This window comes from Pelodiscus sinensis, chromosome 4 (assembly GCF_052426305.1).
Source record: "Pelodiscus sinensis isolate ZL-2025 chromosome 4, ASM5242630v1, whole genome shotgun sequence".
Taxonomy (NCBI): domain Eukaryota; kingdom Metazoa; phylum Chordata; order Testudines; family Trionychidae; genus Pelodiscus; species Pelodiscus sinensis.
Window position 1 is genome coordinate 127,648,925 of NC_143055.1, and position 13,901 is coordinate 127,662,825.

At 45.1% G+C, this 13,901-nt stretch overlaps 1 protein-coding gene across 2 annotated transcripts in view; it reads right to left on the minus strand.

Annotated features, from left to right (window-relative positions):
• FRAS1 (Fraser extracellular matrix complex subunit 1) overlaps positions 1-13,085 on the minus strand; it is a 294,040-nt gene extending 280,955 nt beyond the window's left edge. For both annotated transcript variants that reach the window (XM_075929458.2, XM_014578940.4), the window contains exons 1-2: positions 12,517-13,085; positions 1,443-1,474 (exon numbers count right to left, since the gene is read on the minus strand). In XM_075929458.2, the coding sequence (XP_075785573.2) occupies positions 1,443-1,474; positions 12,517-12,595 (111 nt within the window). In that variant the 5' untranslated portion in view covers positions 12,596-13,085. The remainder of the gene's footprint in view (positions 1-1,442; positions 1,475-12,516) is intronic.
• Between the last annotated feature and the right edge of the window lie 816 nt (positions 13,086-13,901).

Sequence of the window (13,901 nt, forward strand, 5' to 3'; positions counted from 1 at the left end):
CTGTATACCTTTACACTCTTACTCTATGAGCGGTCCCACTGACATCAACATATTGAGTAAAGAATTATTTAACGCGAGCAAGTTTTTCCATCGCTGACCCTTAATTTCTGTCATTTAAACAAAAACAACCTTTAGTTTATTCTGCATCTACATCAACTCCATCATCTAGACAAGCACGTAACACCAAAACAATTTGTAAATGTCACCCACTTCGACAGCATGCGGTGACACAGATGAACATCTCATTTCCTATTCCCTTAGTTTCATTATATTACAGTCCTTATTGAGATAAAATGAGGAGAAGAGAACGATCCGCCACACAATTTATTAGAGTTGATGGAGTGTAGACAGACTTTTCAATCTCCTTTAAAACACTGTGATGCTCCATAGTGTATTATTAACGGAAACAAATGAACGCAATCTGCCGCAGCTTTTTACCAAGCCATCCACCAGAAACATAGTGATGTAAATGAATTCCATTTCATTTCCCCCTTTGTGCAGGAGAACTTTAAAAGGGCACAATGTCAAAGCTGGAAGGCAAAGAGAACCCAACTCCTATAAAAACAACTTTTAAAAAAAAAAGTAGTCTCCAAGGTGCCACGGGACTAACAAAAATATATCCATCCAACTCCTGTAAACCTTTATAGGTTCTACAATAGTTATAGATTCCATTTACACAGCAGTATCTTTGCTGGAAGGGGGTATAAAGGGAAATAAAGCATATATAGCCAACCTAATAAACAAACGTGATGTGCACTACTCTAGATTCTACAACAACAAATCATTGCGTAGTTTCGTTGTGATAGCAGGCCAATGTTTAAGCAATTCAGCAGCAAACATTCTTGTCAATTTCCTTTTACTGTTTCAGGATCAAAGTGAGGCAGCCAAGTACCATATGGAAAATGCAATTAATATGAGATTCCCTAAATCACATATCCGCCCAATGATTAAGATAGATTATCTGCAATCGCAAAAAAAAAAGAGAATTAAATGGAGGAATCATAGCTCTGTCACAGCAAAAAATGCAAAACTCACATTTTTTAGTTTTAAAAAGGAAATGTCACAGCACACTTTAAATATGAAGTTTTCCAGAAGAAAAGTGTTAAATGGTCATCACTGGTACCAAAATATCTAAATAAATATATAATATACACCAGCTAGCCTGTCTAGTTTTGCACATTCCTCAATCACATTGTTTAAAATACACAGCAGGACAAATAAAAAGCCAAATTGTAAATAAACAGGCCAAAGAAAAAGTCAATTTTGTAAATATGCATTGAGACGGCTGGATTGACAAAGACCCCGAATGAAATCCTGACCTCCCCCGCCCCCGAAGTCAATAGGAATTTTGCAATGATTTCAGCAGGATCACGATTTCACCCCATAGCATGTGCAGCCCATCAACTTCAATATAACCATGAAACATACTAAGGTTCACCTACCTCAAACAATGACCCTCTGTAGACACAAGCACCTGTAGGACCAAAAAGGAAGTAGATTAGAAGGAAGCAGATTTCAACAGACTCATCCATAAACTAGTGCTTTAAAAGGTCTTCACCTTGCATTCTTTGAGCACCCACAATTCCCCTGAATGTCACTAAGGGTTTTTTAGGAGTAACAATACAAAAGGCAACCAAATATAGAAAAAGAAATGTTATGTATGTGTGATTTCACATTGCATTACCCAATGTGCATTATCCAAATGGTGTCTATCCTTTTTTCTATTTGCTGTGAGACAGTGTAGCTCTATTAATCCACCACTTGTTTTCCATCCAAATCCCCGCTCAGCCCTGGGACCTCCTTGTTCATCTCCTCCCAGCATTGGCCACTTTAAAATCCAGGAGGCGGAAGTTCGATCACAGAGGACTCTCGGCAGTGGCGAGGCTCCTTTGTGCTTTTTCTGACGCATGGCCTCTGACTGCCCAACGAACCAGCTGTTGGGTAAGTGATGCAGCCACTTGATCAGGACAGCACCATCCAGACCCTTCAAGCCCATCCGTCCACCCTCAAAAGGTGAAAGCGGGCAGGCCGTAACCAGCGGCAGTGTCAAGGCAGAGGCCAACAAATGCCCTGAAAAAGAAACTAAACTACTCTCCCGAGAGTGGTAGATCCCACCTGGCCCATTGGCTCAGTGTGGGGGAAGCTCAAGAAGCCCCAACTGGAGGGATGTCAGTTAAACTGCCCACAACTGGATTCTGTCTAGATTCAGACAGACTGGCTCTCAACCTCTTTACCACTGTGGGCTGCATACGTGGCTCTCTGTGTATTATGTGGGCCACGTCCATACTAATTTTATTTTATACGATTGGGCCACAAGCAGCCCACGGCAGACAACCATGGGACTAGAGGGTGCAGCTGTGAGCTGTCTATACACCAAGAAATGCACCATCAATCCAAAATACAGCGACTAGTCCTACACCACCTGTTGCCACTGTTCTTTGGATAATCACGTCTGATGTACTATCTGAAAGATGCAATTATCTCAGCCGTCCAAAGCCAAATGTCTCTGAGTGACTTACCCAATTTCTCACAGGGTGTCTGAGGTACTGTGCTTGGCACTGCCCACTGGCAAACTTTTACTACTTGCAGCGCTGTTATAGCTGTGTTGACCCCAAGAAATGGGGGGAGAGGTGAGGTAATATCTTTTATTGAACCAACTTCTGTTGCTGTAAAGTTTGTCTCTTCCACCAACAGAAATCTGCCCAATAAAATATATAAATTACCTCAGCTGGTCTCTCCCTCACTTTTAGTACATGTTTGACCACGCCATCTTAGCACGTTTGGGTTCATGGCCTTTCCTCTCACTGAATAGTGGGCCAATGCTGTTCCTTCAGCAAGGCCTTCTCATATAGCTCTGTCCTACCTTCTTCTGGCTGAGGTCAAAACTGCTAAGTACCAGAAGCTTCCCCCACATTGAGCCAATGGGCCTCAGGCCTGACCAGATGGGACCTACCATTCTAGGGAGAGTAGTTTAGTTTCTGTGTCAGGGCATTTGTTGGCCTCTCTATCGACACTTCCATCAAACTGACCTTCCAGTTTGGCATCTCCCCTCGTAGTAGTTTTTGTAACATGGATACTTCTCCACCAGGCTCAGGACAGGCACAATTAACTCCTTTCACTGATCTGCCTGGATCCTTGAACCACACCCATCACTGTGCACCTTTCACACAGGCCAACCGTCAGAACATGACGACTTCCTGGCCTGAGTCTGAATTAGTGACCGAGAGGTGAACAGCTTCATCTCCCATTTTTAATACCTTGAGTTGGTCACCTCCACAAAATTGTATTCCTTCTAGTTAATCAGCAGTCAAGCCAGGACACCTTCACATACGTCTGCCTGTATTGAAACTCATCTGGCATTCAGGCAACGCGTGTAAAAACGAGCAGGTTTCCATCTTGTCCCCAACTGCCATCACAATAGGTTTGAGAACCGCACATTCAGGAATCAGTCCTGTCCCTCATTGGAAACAGCCCCTGGGATTACTCTGGGAGCAGGTGCAGGCTCTTAAGCAGCACGTTACATACAAGGCTGGTTAAATCAAACTAAAAATGTGCCAATAAGCCTGAGGGGATGTAAAGCAACTGGGAAAAACCACACCGAGGGTTTGGTCCAGCCTGCCACTGGCACATGGAACAGCCATGCAGAGCTGGGAATTCTGGCTGTGGAACAGACACAGAGGTCTTGGGGAGAGCACAGAAACAAAGTCGTCATAGAATCATAGGACACTAGAACTGGAAGGAACCTCGAGAGGTCATCAAGTCCAGTCCCCTGCACTCACAGCAGGACCCAGCACCAGATACACCATCCCTGATAGGTATGTGTCTAACCAGCTCTTAAATATCTCCAGAGATGGAGATTCTACAACCTCCTTACGCAATTTATTCCAGTGTTTAACGACCCTGACAGTTAGGAAGTTTTTCCTAATGTCCAACCTCAAGCTCCCTTGCTGCAGTTTAAGCCCATTGCTTCTTGTCCTACCCTCAGAGGCCAAGGAGAACAATTTTTCTCCCTCCTCCTTGAAACTCCCTTTTGGATACTTGAAAACTGCTATCATGTCCCCTCTCAGTCTTCTCCTTTCCAAAATAAATGAGCCCAATTCTTTCAGCCTTCCCTCATAGGTCATGTTCTCTAGACCTTTAATCATTCTTGTGGCTCTTCTCTGGACCTTCTCCAATTTTTCTCCACATTTTTCTTGAAATGTGGTGACCAGAACTGGATACAATACTCTGAGGCCTAATCAGCACAGAGTAGAGTGCAAGAATGACTTCTCGTGTCTTGCTCACAACACTCTTGTTAATGCATCCCAGAATCATATTTGCTTTTTCTGGGACAGTGTCACGCTGTTGACTCATATTTAGCTGTGGTCCACTATGATCTCTAAATCCCTTTCTCAGTACTCCTTCCTAGACAGTCGCTTCCCATTCTGTATGTGTGAAAAACAGATTGTTCCTTCCCAAGTGGAGTTCTTTGCATTTGTCCTTATTAAACTTCATCCTATTTACCTCAGACCATTTCTCCAGTTTGCCCAGGTCATTTTGAATTATGACCCTATCCTCTAAAGCACTTGCAACCCTTCCCAGCTTGGTATCATCTGCAAACTTAATAAGCGTACTCTCTATGCCATCATCTAAATTGTTGATGAAGATATTGAACAGAACTGGTCCCAAAGCAGACCTCTGCGGAACCCCACTTGTTATGCCCTTCTAGCATGATTGTGAACTGTTAATAACTACCCTCTGAGAATGGTTATCCAGCCAGTTATGAACCCACTTTATAGGAGCCCCATCTAAGTTGTATTTCCCTAGTTTATTGATAAAAAGATCATGCAAGACTGCCATGTCCGCTTTTCCCGTATTGACAAGACTCGTTATCCTATCAAAGAAAGCTATCAGATTGGTTTGACATGATTTGTTCTTTACAAATCCATGCTGGCTGTTCCCTATCACCTTATTTTCTTCTAGATGAATTCCTTAATTACTTGCTCCATTATCTTTCCTAGCACAGAAGTTAAATTAACTAGTCTGTAGTTTCCCAGGTTGTTCTTATTTCCCTTTTTCATAGATGGGCACTATATCTGCCCTTTTCCAGTCTTCCGGAATCTCTCCTGTCTTCCATGATTTTTCAAAGACGATAGCTAAAGGCTCAGATTCCTCGTCTATCAGCTCTTTGAGTATTCTAGGATGCATTTCATCAGGCCCTGGTGTCTTGCAGACATCTATCTTTTCTAAGTAATTTTTAACTTGTTCTTTTAAATTTTATCTTCTAAACCTACCCCATTTCCACTATCATTCACTATATTAGCCATTCCTTCATCATCAGACTTCTTAGTGAAGACAAACAAAAAAGTCATTAAGTACCTCTGCCATTTCCAAGTTTCCTGTTATTGTTTCTTCCTCTTGGCTGACCAAGGGGCCTACCCTGTCCCCGGTCTTCCTCTTGCTTCTTATATCTTTGTAGAATGTCTTCTTGTCTCCCTTTATGTCTCTAGCTACTAGTTGGAGCTTGTTTTGGGCTTTTGCCTTTCTAATCTTGCCCCTGCATACCTGCATTGTTTGCTTATATTCCTCCTCTGTAATCTGACCTAGTTTCTACTTTTTATAGGACTCCTTTTTTTAAATTTTGAGATCATGCAAGATCTCCTGATTAAGCCAAGTTGGTATTTTGCCATACTTTCTATCTTTCCTAGGCAGTGGAATAGTTTGCTTTTGGGCCCTTAATAATGTCCCTTTGAAAAACTCACAACTGTCTCCAGTTGTTTTTCCTCTCAGCCTTGCTTCCCATGGAATCTTACCTACCAGCTCTCTGAGTTTACAAAAATCTGCCTTCCTGAAATCCACTGTCTCTATTTTGCTGTTCTCCCTTTTACCATTCCTTAGAATCATGAATTCTATGATTTCATGATCACTTTCACCCCAGCTGCCTTCCACTTACAGTGGAAGTCATCTGAGAAGGACTATCAGCTGACCTCCAAAAAGGGGTGTGCACATGTTTCAGCTACACACCTACCAGACCACTGATAAAACGTCATGAGCCCTAGTTTTGCAGGGAAACTACTTTTCTGATTTCTCATCCAGGGATCAAGTGCAGAAACAGTAATCAAGAAAAGCAGGAGAAGAGCCTGCTAGTATATGGAATAAAATAAAGGACAGAATCTGTGTGATTAGTTGGGAGTATCTGCATTCTCGATCTAGTGCACACCAAGGCATATACCCAGTGCAAAAAGTAGGGAGAATAGACAGCCTCTCAAGCTGTTTTCAGCACACTGAAAAGACTATGAGGAAAACGAGAATGGGCACATTTATGTTTGTGGCTTTTTATGTAATCAAGAGCTCTGCGTACAGATTAATTTCTCACTCTCTCTCCAATATTCATTGTCCCATTTGCCTTGAAACTGGAACTGCAGGTACTCTGAGATGGAGTGAAATCATTTCACTGATAGACCAAAAACAAATAAATAAATAAATGTAAAAAGTTGTGCTGTTCTAAGAACCCCCTCTTATCGTATTCAGAATGGATTGCCCCCAGTAAAAAAAAAAAAAAAAACTTAAAAACCACGACAAATAGTCCTGCGATTCCTTTGCTGCAATTGTCCTTTCTTATCCTAGTCTTACTGCTTAGTGAATCAGAACAGCTATGTTCTTAACAGGATCAGATACTGCGATCCATACTTAGGCAAACTTCCTGTTAACTTAAATGGATGTTCTGCATGAATAAGGACTTCCAAGATTTGGTCCATTATGAATTAAAGGGATTGTTTATTCTGTTATTCCAGTGTCACTAAAAAGCTATGTGATGGCAAGATTCTAATTCTGTCTTAATAAGAAAGATCTTACGCTTAAAGCCAGAATATATCCTTGGATTGGTGGAAAAACAGCAAGGAATCCATGCTTGACTCCCATTGAAATAAACTAAAGGCACAGTAAAAATATACAAATAAATAAATATATATATAAACACAGCAAAAATGTTATGACTTTAAAAGTTCGCTTGAATGCCAGTTCTTATTGGAATTACAAAAGGTCACATTCTGCCTACAGATCTGTCCATGTGACTCCCACTGAAATCATGCCTATCTGGAATTCGACCCAAATGGCATAATTTCATACATTTCTTTGGTGTTTTCTCATTGATATTTCTCTATACCTAGACTTTCTTGATCACACTGAAAAGTGATAGACACTTCAAAAGTAGTTATTCTAAATAGCACGCACACCCAAAAATTTGATGTATAACATCATTCACTCATTGTTAATACCCTACTGCCCAACATTGACACCGACAATAATGAAAGAGAAAGTTTATCGAAGGAAATGATTGGTGAGAATGTGTGAAACTGTGCCTGTCTCAATAAGTCAAAAAAAGGGACGGGAATGAAACCACGAATGAGTTGAATGACAGCTCTTTTACTGATTTTTCTGGGAGACAGTCCTCTTCAAGCAGTTACATGCATCTGGCTACTAAAGACATGAGACGAAATTACAAAAGAAAAAAAGAATGCAGTGACAGCTGTCTTAAGGGACCACCCACGGAACTAACAGAACTTGGATGTCTGGTAGAGAGGATGCCTTTAAAAACAGATGAAGCAAAATTGTACAAGACAGTTTGGCTCTACATTAAAGCGATTGTTGAAAAGTTAGCTATTGAATTAGTGTTTAGCCCAGGTGTAACAGATTGCAGAGGCACAATCTGATCTTGGATTATTTTCCTTTGGTCAGAGGAGAGGTCATAAGAGTCCAGTCAAATTTCCACTAAAGTCAGCTGGCGGCTGTGTTTCCACTGATATCAATGAAAAATGGGTCAGGACCTAAGGATTACGACTTTGGATTCAGACTGGAGAGAATGGTTGGGGCAGATTCCCTCACCCAGAGGACATGGGATTGGACTCTACCTCAACACACTGGATTTGATGCTCAGTTACATCCAGATCTCTGCACACCACTCTGGCAATGAGCGTGGATTACGAGATTCCATTTACAACTTACTTCTGTTACAGCCCTTTTGCCGAGCCACAGTGGCATTATATAGGCATTACTGTAACAGACAGCCAGACCCAGGCAGTTTTTTTCTAGTTTGCCTGTTTTTAATGGTTTTGTTATATATAAACACTCACCACCAAGAGGAAGAGAGACTTTCCTGCACCTGTTTTTTCTCCTTACTCTGCCATTTTCATCTCACTTATTTATTTTTTTTAAATTGAAGAGACCAGTGATGACAGCTTCACCCCTTAAAGTCCACTCTGATCTCTAGATTTTATGCAAGACTCTATAATGTCAGGTATTGCCTTCAGATATCACTAGTCAAAACTCAAACCATTTTAACCCTGTAGTAAGGTTATTATGCTGGCTTATCTTCTTGATTTACCATCTGTAAACTTAATTTTTAAAAAGAGCTATAAAAAAGTGGAGCCTTTTAAGTACTGTAAATAAGTGTACCAAAGTTACGTATTATTGAGAGTTTAATGATCTGAAAAAAAAAGCTAGTGACCATTTAAAACAAAGAAGTAGGGGTCACCAAATTAAATTCATAGGCAGCAAGTTTAAAACAAACAAAAAGAAGTTTTTCTTCACAAAGCACACAGTCAACCTGTGGAACTCCTTGCCAAAGGATATTGTGAATGCCAGGACTTTAAGAAGGTTCAAAAATGAGCTAGATAAATTCATGGAGATTAGGTCCATCAATACTTATTTGCCAGGATGGGTAGGAATGGTGTCACTAGTCTCTTTTGTTAGGGTCTGGAAATGGATGACAGGACACTGCGCTAGATGGACTTTTAGTCTGACCCAGTGTGGCCGTTCTTATGAATTAATATCTCATACCTCTCAATCTACAGGACACAATCAAGATCAGTGCCCCCAGTGTGTTAGGCACCATATGAACACAGAGAGAGAGAGAGAGTTCCTGCCCCATACAAATTACAACTTAAGCAGACGTGGGGTGGGAGGAAAAACAGAGACTCTGAGAGATGATAAAAGTCTCAGAGAGGTGGCCATGTTAGTTTGTAACTTTAAAAATGAGTAATCCACTGTAATGAGAGACAGTCCTCTTCAAACACTAGTGTTCATCCTGTACTGCATAGGACTTGACACACGTATGTTTGAAAACACATTCTAGCTACATTTTTGCTAGCTTTCCTACTACTGAACTGTCCTGCCCTCAACCCAGTGCTGAGTGTACTCCCTGATACTTAGCACCCTGCACGGGTACAAAATTTGGATCTGCTTAGGGATGTAAAATCCTATTTACTTGTTTAACCAGTTAAACATTAGGTTTCACCAGTTCAATTAAAGGGGGCACAGGTAGAGGGGCTGGTTCAGCCCCACTGGGCTGGATTCCCCCTTCCCCCCTTGCTGAGGCCAGGCTGGAGGAGTCTGCACACCAGAGGCAGAGGGTGTGCCATCCTGGTCAGAGCAGCCCCTGCCTATGGGGCATATGTGATCCCGATGGACAGAAGCTGCTCGCAACAACTGCAGCAGCCCATCTCTGCAGTGAACCTCCTGCAGGGCTGGAGCAGCCCAGTGCCCACAGCAGGCAGAGAGCTGCTCCAGCCCCCACTACTTAATGGTTTACCAGAACCAGTAAGCATCACCCATTAAGGGTGACACTTATTGATTAACTGCTTAACCATCCACATATCCCCACTATGTATCCATCTGCAATCTGCCAAAATGATCCGCAGATATAAAGCGGATATCCGTAAGAGATTTGCCTGTATTTCCAAGTTAGCAAATAGTTTTTCAGATAAATAATCTTCTACTAAACCCAACACACATGAAAGGAAAGTACCTCCCTGCACCTCCAGGAAATGCATTCCTGTTCACATACTGAACCAGCTTGGAGTGGGGAAACCCAACTTAATTGTCAGATGCATGCTGGATTCCCTAAACAGAGGGATATTTACACTGTGCTCTATCAAGACTGCTGTTGTAAGAAAGGTGCTTCACTCTTAATTTCTACCCACACATTATTTGGATTACTTGATTTCACACCTGACAATGATGCTCTTCAACTAACACACTCACACCTATTATTAACTAGTACAGGTTGAACCTCTCTAATCCAGAACTCTCTCCTCCAGAAACATCCCTTGTCCAGCATGATTTTAGTTAGCTGGATGTCCACTTTTCATGCATGTGGCCAAGTTTCCCCGCAGTACCATAAAGTTTGGTTAGGGCCACCAGTCCTAGCTCTCAGTGTTCTGTGCTGTTATTTAGCTCTAATTTACCCCTACATGTCCTCTGAGAGCCCAGTAAGCAGTGGAAGTGTTGGTAATGCTGCTAGACAATATTGACCTCCCGTGATCCAGAAAATTCTCTCGTTCAGAACCAGTCAGGCCCAAGAGTTCCAGATTAGAGAGGTTCAACTTGTAGTATTTTAAAATTTTGTAAGCCGCCTCAAATATTTTAAATAGAGAGGTGGGGTAAAAATATTTTAAAATAAATAATAAAATTATTGTTATGGACCAACTTCTTGATACCTATTGCTTCCGGGTCATGATTTTAAAAGCGCCTAAGGGGACTGAGTCTTGGGAACATTCAATGGAATACGGGCTCCTAAGTGACTTGGGAGATTTTGATCATGTATTGACTGATGTAACTTATTACTGAAGAAGAACCCTGAGCGTGTTAAATTCAATAAAGCTTAAGTTAATGAGTCACTATGATTTAAATGTTAATCAAGTCAGAGTCCTGGTTCCTAAAGGAATGGTAACTGCCAAATTTCACATATGTAAGGTTATCTGCTTCCCCCCTCCACTGCATGGCAGGGAAGAGATCAAAAGGGCAGTAATGCTGTGCAAAGTGGCATGCGAAAGGGGTCACACCATGGGAAAGGCAGCTATGGAATATGATCGCACTACTAGATAACTGGTAGCTCCTCCGTTCCACTTCCACATCGATGAAGGCAGGGCCGGGGAAGAATCCTAACCTGCAGATGAGGCAAAAAGCAGGGAACATACCCCTTTACACAGGGCATTCCCTCTAGAAACCAGTGGCAAATCCACTTGCAAAAGAAGCATGTAAATTCCTGCTGCTCAAAGCAGTGACAACACACACTGCACAGCATGTGAAAACCGCCTGGACTTGACATTTCCCCCACCTATTCTTCAATAACTGAAAAGCAGCTGGTGCATTTTCAGCTTGTTATTATTTATTTCTGGATCAAGAGCTAGGATGAGACATGGCAGCTGAGAGGGTAATCTGAGTGTTGGGGTTTTCAAAGGGCGGAAGATGGGTTGAGAACAAAGGTGCCAGCTCAGGGAGAGTCACAGAGATGGACAGGGCCTAATTGGTCAGGGAGGGTAGGACGTTCAAAAGCACCATGGCAGTATAAGCAAAATGCAGGACAAAGCTACCCCAGACTAACACGGCTACATTTCTATCACTATTCTACATGGCAGTATAGGTATCCAGCTCAGCTAGGGTGTGCTTCCCGTTAGGGCTATGAACAATTAACTGGAGCAATCCCCTACCCACCATGGGCCAGGGACGCTCCAGCCCCACCAGAAAAGCCCTGGCCTTGGCAGGACAGGCTTGCCCCATTTACTCAGTTTACTGGTTAAAGGTTATGTTTAACCAGTTAACTGATTAACTGGGATTTTACACCCCTACTCCCAGTCATTGAGTAGCTTTCAAAAAAAAAATCCTCCATGGACCTGCCAGTGCAAGACTGCCCCCTATTGTGTGAGAGACACAGGATGGGGGAGACCAGGCAGTGGCTCTCAACTTTCCAGACTAGCCTACCCTGTGCAGGGGTCTGATTTGTCCTGCAAAAGTGTCACCTCCCTTAAAGACGACTACCTTACAAAATCAGCCAGGAAAATACGCAAGTGCCCCAGTCCATTATTGCTGAAACATGCCTCTCTCCCTGGTACCACAGGACTATCCAATTAATGGAACGATCACCATCCTCCTCACATCTCAGCGCACAAAGTATGTACAGCAGTGTGCGCACAGCAGTGTGCGTGTGAAATCTGAGTTTGCATGCACTTCCCCAGGGCTTTCTCTGGAGCCTGTGGCAAAACCAGGCAAGTATCTCGAGGAGCTGCTGCACCCCCAGGGGCTGTGGACCAGAACCACTGAGGTAATGACTGCTGTGGGGCAGGGGGGACAAGCTTTGGGGAGAGAACCAGACCAGGCAGAGGGGTGTCATGGGGGGCAGCACACCCACCCTGCTGTAAGGCAGACGGGGGGGGGGGGCAGAGCAGCAAACAGCACCAATCCCCCTCCCCCCACTCAGGTCAGGGGGGGAGTTTCCCACGCGGGCACCCCCTCCAGCTCCCGCCTCTGGCGCCCCACAGCGGCTCCCGGGCTCGGGTTCTCCCCGCGTGCAGCCGGCTGAATCATGAATGAGCCCCGGGGGCTGGCAGCGCGCACCCCCCCCCCCCCCCGGCTCCCCGGGCTTCGGGCGCCCGCACCCTGCAGCGCGCCCCGCCTCGTGGGGCTCCCTCCCCGGCCGGGAGGCGCCGTGTCCTGCTGCTGCTGCTGCACCCGCGCCGGGGGGCGCCCGTCAGGACTCACCTGCCGCCGGCGGGGGCACGGCTGCGATCAGGCCGGCGCACAGGAGCGCCGCCCGCAGCGCTGCTGCCCGGCCCTGCATGGCGGGAAGCCCCCTGCCTTCCGCCGTCCCGCGTGGGGCAGGCTCCGCCACTCCCCGCGGCACGCCACGCGGAGGGAGTCAAAGGGGCTCCGCCGCCGCGTGGCTCACGGACACGCGTGGGAGAAAGACGCTCCGCCTAGTGCTCCACGTTGTCCCTTTGCAAACTTCCCGGTTGCCCCCAGCTGGGGGGGGGGAGGCAGAGCCACAGCTCTGGCTGCAAATCCGAGTCTCCGCTTCCCAGGGCTGCGCGTGGGGGGGGGGGGGCTCTAGTGCACCCCGCTTCCAAGCCACCAGCCCGGTAGGCAAATCCGCTCGGCGAGGCTCGTCGGAAACTTTCTGCGCCCAGCCGCGTTCGCCTGCAGACTCCCGCTGGGCTGGCGAGAACGAAGCAGAAGCATGAAAAGGGCGCTGCTGCTAGGGGGGGTGCAAAGTGCTCCCCCTCCCCTGCACACTCGCTTGCTTTACAGCGTGTTCGCTTTCCCCAGCAGCTCCTGCCATGTGTCCGGGGGGCGCATCAGAAAGGGCCCTTTGCAAAGACAAAAGAACCTTCCAGGGAGAAAGCCAGAGAGCCCAAAGCCACGTGCCTGCAGAAAATGCCAAACCCGGAGCCGGGATGCCCCGCTTAAAGGAGAAGGCTCCTCCACTCTCACTCCCCCCCTCGGTGTGAAAATGGACCCGGGGCTTCAAGGAATTGGCAGCGAGTCACGTGGGAGAGCGAGCAACCTGATCCCCGTCTCCATTCCGCAGGAGTTTACAGGCTGGCCTTTTGTCTGAGCTTGGATCCAAACTAGGGACGCAGAGCCGGGGCGGGGGAAGGCAGCAAGCTCTCTCTCCCGGGATCCAGCAGCTCCCACGGGGCAAGTGAGTCGGTAGTGCAGTCACTTAGGATAGGATCCTGGTCCCACGGACGTCAGAGAAGTGTGCTACTGCCCGTGGAAAAAACAGGACTGGGACCTAAGCAAGCAGTTGCCCAGTGGCTTAGGAATTAGGGCAGAATACTGCAGCATTTTTTAAAAAAAATTGAGCTCTTACAATGGGGCAGCATAATCCAGTGGCTAAACCAGTGCAGGAGACAAGTGACCTTGGGCAATCACTTCACCTCATTCTGCCCTCCTAGCCTTTGTCTGTTTCACATGTAAGTTTGAGACAGGAATGTTTTTTTACCATTTGTTTGTACAGCACCTGACACAATGAGCCCCCACTCTTGTCTGGAGCCTATCCCTACTACTGTAATAGAAATACTTAATCCTGGCATTAGTATAGTACTTAAGTGTAATAACAATTAGCCACCAGCCCTTGTTTTAAC